Source organism: Egretta garzetta, unplaced genomic scaffold (genome assembly GCF_000687185.1).
Source record: "Egretta garzetta isolate BGI_Z169 unplaced genomic scaffold, ASM68718v1 scaffold135, whole genome shotgun sequence".
NCBI lineage: Eukaryota > Metazoa > Chordata > Aves > Pelecaniformes > Ardeidae > Egretta > Egretta garzetta.
The window spans coordinates 1,337,264-1,342,281 of NW_009259594.1; the positions used below are offsets into that span (position 1 = coordinate 1,337,264).

General features: G+C 63.2%; 1 protein-coding gene across 1 annotated transcript in view; it reads left to right on the forward strand.

Moving 5' to 3' along the window:
• LOC104125635 (solute carrier family 2, facilitated glucose transporter member 5) overlaps positions 1-5,018 on the forward strand; it is an 11,260-nt gene that overhangs the window by 3,425 nt on the left and 2,817 nt on the right. The window contains exons 4-11 of the mRNA XM_035893640.1: positions 734-832; positions 1,313-1,473; positions 1,554-1,678; positions 1,952-2,097; positions 2,178-2,310; positions 2,651-2,838; positions 2,967-3,077; positions 4,283-4,366. Of these exons, the coding sequence (XP_035749533.1) occupies positions 734-832; positions 1,313-1,473; positions 1,554-1,678; positions 1,952-2,097; positions 2,178-2,310; positions 2,651-2,838; positions 2,967-3,077; positions 4,283-4,366 (1,047 nt within the window). The remainder of the gene's footprint in view (positions 1-733; positions 833-1,312; positions 1,474-1,553; positions 1,679-1,951; positions 2,098-2,177; positions 2,311-2,650; positions 2,839-2,966; positions 3,078-4,282; positions 4,367-5,018) is intronic.

A 5,018-nucleotide genomic window follows, 5' to 3' on the forward strand; every position in this document is an offset into this window, starting at 1 on the left:
GGGGCCGAGGGACGCTCATTGCTCTGGGGAAGACAGCTGGGTGCAGCACCCAGGGGTGCCTCTGTGGCTGGGGGGTGCCCTGAATACCCCTCGAGTCCTGCTGGGCACCCCGATCCCGGGGTGGGCTGATCTCAGCCCCTCCAGGCCGGATCGAGTCTGTTGGGTGTCCCTCTGCAGCCGCCAGCTCCCCGCAGTGAGGTCCCCCCCTGCAGCCAGAGTGGGTGACAGAGGTGCGGTTGGGGGGTGAAGGTTTAGAGGTGGGTGCATGTGGCATTTCAGGAGGGCTGGGACCTGCCGTGGGGACCTGCACCTTCCAGTGGCATTGGGCCTCCCAGGCAGGGAGGTGTGTGGGGGGCAGCTGGCAGCAGTGCCATTTGGGTGCCCCCATCTACAGGAGGGGACGGGTGGGTGTCTCTCCCTCTGTCACCTGCCCCTTTCTGCCTGCTGCTCCCTCCCAGCCCTGGGGCAGGCAGCGGGGACAAGCATCCTGAGCTGGGCTACCACCAGGACAAAGTCTCACGCCGCAGCCACAAGATTGGCCACAGGGAGGTATTGGCTGGGCTGGGTGCTGGGCAGTGGCATGAAGCGGTGCTCAGCACAGGGCTCCCTCGCACTGGGGTCTTTGCTCTGGTCCAGGGACATCCCTGCTAGAAAAGGGGCAGCGACCCAACACAGCTCCTGCCACTTGTGACCTTGGCCCCTGGCCCTGCTGATCCCTCCTCCTCTCTCCCAGCGCCTCACCTTCCCCCTGCTGTCCGTCACCCTCCTGGTGTCCTTTGGCTCCTCCATGCTCTATGGCTACAACCTGGCCGTGGTGAACTCGCCGATGGTGGTAAGGGACAGGCAGCCTCTCGGGAGCCAGGGAAGGGCCCTGCATGCCTCCCTGGGAGGGTGGTGGGATCGCTACCCAGCAGCCCCATGTCAAAATGCTGGCATTTCCCTTGGGCAGCCACCCACTGAGACCAGTCAAGGGAGAGGGACGGCATGGGGGGGACATGGGAACCTGTGTTCCTGTATTCCCCCCAGACCCGTCTCCCCTGGAAGGCCAGGGCTGGGGACAGCTGCCCACAACCTCCTTGCTCCAGCTCCAGCTCTGCCTGTGGCATCTCTAAGTTATCCTTAAACCCTGCTGGGGCTGAGGCTGGCTGAGCAACCAGAGCAGCACATCCCAGTCACCCCCAGCCAAGTCCTGCCCTTGCATCTCCTGCAATGCTGTTAAACCCATGGCATTCTCCCTACAGGGCCTGTGTCCCCTTGTCTTTCCCTTTCTCCCAATGTGTTTGGTGCCCACGTGTCTCTCTCTGCCCTGCAGCACATAAAGGCTTTCTACAACGCCACGTGGTTCCAGCGGTATGGGCACGGGCTGGCCCCTGGTCCCCTGACCCTCCTCTACTCCCTGACCGTCTCCATCTTTGCCCTGGGTGGGCTGGTGGGCTCCTTGCTGGTGGGGGTGCTGGTGGACCGGTATGGCAGGTAAGGGGGTGGCATGGGACAGGGTGGTCAAGGGGTGGGATGGAGCCATAGGGGCTGCCCTGCTGCTTGTGCCCTGCTAGGAATGGCACGCTGAGCCGCAGCACTCTCCTCGTCCTCATGGCTGGTGGCTTCATGGGCTTCAGCCGGGAGCTGGGGTCCCCTGAGATGGTGATCATCGGCCGTTCCATCATGGGGCTCCACTCAGGTAGGGTCTGCCTGGGCTGCGGGGCTGTGCATGGCCCCTTCCTCATGTCTCAGTCCCCTACACCCCATTCCCAGGGGGCTGGAGAAGACTTCATATTCCCTGTGGCCACAGGCTCTGTGGCTGGGGTCTCCATGGGGCAGACAGGGCCACCTCCCTGGCCATGGGGTCCCCACTGCAGATGGTGCTGGGCGTGGGAGAAGATGCACCAAGGGTCTGGCTGGACACCCTTCTCCTGGCTGCTTCTCCCATCCCAGTCCCTCCTGTCCCTTCCAGGTATCTGCCTCAGCGTGGTGCCCCTCTACCTGGGAGAAGTCGCCCCTAAGAACCTGCGGGGTTTCCTGGGCCTCATGCCCAGCATCTTCATCTGCCTGGGGGTTTTCTTTGCGCAGGTCCTGGGCCTCCCAGAGCTGCTGGGCAAGGTGAGCACAATACCGAGCCTACGCACACGGGACCCTGCTCTGCCCTCCCTGTGACATGTTCCTGTTTCGGCTCCTCTCAGGACAGGTTCTGGCCCCTTTTCCTGTCGGTGGTGGTCATTCCTGCCTCGCTCCAGCTCCTGTTGCTGCACTGCTTCCCTGAGAGTCCACGGTACCTACTGATAGAGAGGAATGACATCTGCAGGGCCACCAAGGGTGAGGGGGTGTCCTGGGGTTGACTGGCTCTGGGAGGTGCTGGGCGCTGGTCCAAGGTCTCCCGAGACCAAGGTGCATCCTCATAGAATCATTCCACACCCAGGCCTGGCAGCCCACCAGAGTCCTTATGGTTCAGCCCTTCTGTCCCACTCAATTGCACTGTTGCATTTCCATGGTGCCCACCAGCGTGGTACGAGGCATCTCCTCGGCCCCGTGGGTCGGGCAGGTCCCCTGGGGAGGCTGTGCCATGGCAGAGCCAAGCCCCTGCCCTGTGCCATGCCTATGAGCACCCACCCTGTGATGGGGAGGCGCGTGCCCGTGACCCCCGCTCTCCCCACAGCGCTGCGCCGGTTCCTGGGGACACACAATGTGCAGGACATGATCGAGGAGATGAAGGAGGAGCAGCAGTCGCTCTCCTCCGTGGAGATGGTCTCCGTCGGGCAGCTGCTGCGGGACCGCTCTGTCCGCTGGCAAACCCTCTCGGTGGTGGTGGTGAACGCCGGCATGCAGCTCTCCGGGATCGATGCCGTAAGCCCTGCGGGGTCCTCGCCCCAGGACCTGGCTCTGCAGAGGCTGAGTTGAGACCTGGCAACTCATTTCATCAAGTGCTCCATGGCTCTGTCCCCCCGGCTCACGCTAAGTCCCCTCCTCGGCAGATCTGGTTTTACACCAACACCATCTTCGAGAACGCCGGGATCCCTGTATCCCAGATCCCCTACACCACCGTGGGCACTGGCGCCATTGAAGTTGTTGCTGGGCTCGTTGGGGTGAGTGATGGATGGACAGATGGACGCAGCCTCTCAGCACCAGAGCCTTGTCTCCAGGTCCCAGCACCACTAAATGAGGGGACTGGATGGACCCCAAATGCCGCCTGTGCCACAGCACAGTCCCTTTGCTGCGGGGCAGAGGGTTTGGCAGGGAAATGGGGTGGGGAGATGGGATGAGAGGGGCTCAATTTGTGGGGTCCACATCTAGGAGGGTGGGAGAATTTTGGGGTAAGTGGGTAGCAGGGGGCTTGGGGGGAGACACCAGGCAAGGAGCAGGTTGGATGTGATGGAGGGGGCTAAGCGGTTCCTTCTGGCTCCCAATTTCATTGTCACTCCATCAGCAGAGCCACATGTCCCCATCTGCCCCCCCAGCCAAGCACCGGCCTGGCCCCGGGCTAGCAGCCCCGGCCCCCCCAGCCAGGCCTCATTTAGCTGGAGAGTTAGCACTGGGCCAGGCAGATTTATGGCCCTCGTCCCATCTGCAAGTGTCACCCGGGGCCAGCCCGAGCCACCCGGCACTAAATCTGCTCCCTGACAATTAGAGATGGATGGGGGGGACTGCTCCCAGAAAACCAGGGACAAGCAGGGACTGTTCCCCTCTCCCCATAGCTCATCCCACAGCAGAGTGGGGCCCCCCAGTCACCCCCTGCCCCTCTGAAGAGTGGCCCCTTCTCTCCTGCCCCAGCCGTGGGGCCACCCCAGCCCCGGGCAGCCGCCCGGCATGCAGCCGGATTGCTTGGGAGCAGCCCCGCAAACTGCCCCCGACGGACACGCCGAGATTGGTTATAAAATTACAGGCATTTGTTCTGCTGTCAATACCCTGCCTGCTCCAGCCGCCGCCGCGCCGCCTGCCCGCACCCTGCCTGCTCTGCCCCACAACCACCCCGTGCCCAGCCCAGCACCTCTGCGTTGGCACCTGGGCAAATGTGGCCATGGGGCCACCCCAGCCAGCACCGACCCCGCACCCTAACGGGGCACTGCGGGACCCCGCTGCTGCCCAGTGCATGCTCACCCCGGGACCCCGGAGTCCTGGCTCTTCCCATGCCCCAGCCCCAACCCTGGAGCTCTGAGCTGGGGCTGCCCCCAACCCCCAGATGCCACCGGGAGCATCCTTCCACCTGCAATGGGATCTGGGGCTCAGGGGCTGCCCCTGTCCTGGTGGGGAGCTCCCCACCACCCTGTTGGTCTCTGCTCTTCCTCGGCAGTGCTTCACCATCGAGAAGCTGGGCCGGCGGCCCCTCATCATCACTGGCTTCTGCGCCATGGGCATCTGCTCAGCCGGCATCACCGTCTCCCTGCTGCTGCAGGGAGGGTCTGGCCACTGCTCTGGGCCACTGACACAGCCGGGGCTGGAGCCCTGGGTGCATTAACGAGGGCTGGGTGATGAAGGGATGGGTGTCACCCTGTGGGAGGGAGTGTGCATGGAAAAGAGAGGCAAGATGGCTCTTTCCAAGCAATATTTTCTCTTCAAAGTTCAAGGGAAGGAAAATTCAGAGCAAAGAACTACAAAAAAAACCCCAAATCCACATGAGAAAAATCCTGCTGCTTCTGGTAGCTTTTCTGCAGAAATAGTTGTCCCCAGGGAGGCGGCTGTGAAATACCAGGGGAGGTGGAGAAGTCTGCAGGACCCTTCCTCTGCTGCCTGCTCCCAGGGGATGCTCCCACAGCTCTGGGGACATCTCAGCATCACGAGCTGCTGAGCTTTGCTGAGGCCAAATCTCACCAGCTTTGCTGAGGCTGAACCTGAGCAGCTTTGCCCCCCAGCCCCTGCACGGCCACCATCCCCGAGGGCTGCCACCAAGCTGAGGGGCAGGCATGAAGCCCCATCCCAGGAATACTGGGCACGAGGCTGGGGGCCATCGCCCCGGCGGTGTCCCCCAGCCCTGTGTCCCCTTGCAGACTGCCCTGCCCTGGATGCGTTACGTCAGCGGCGCCTGCGTG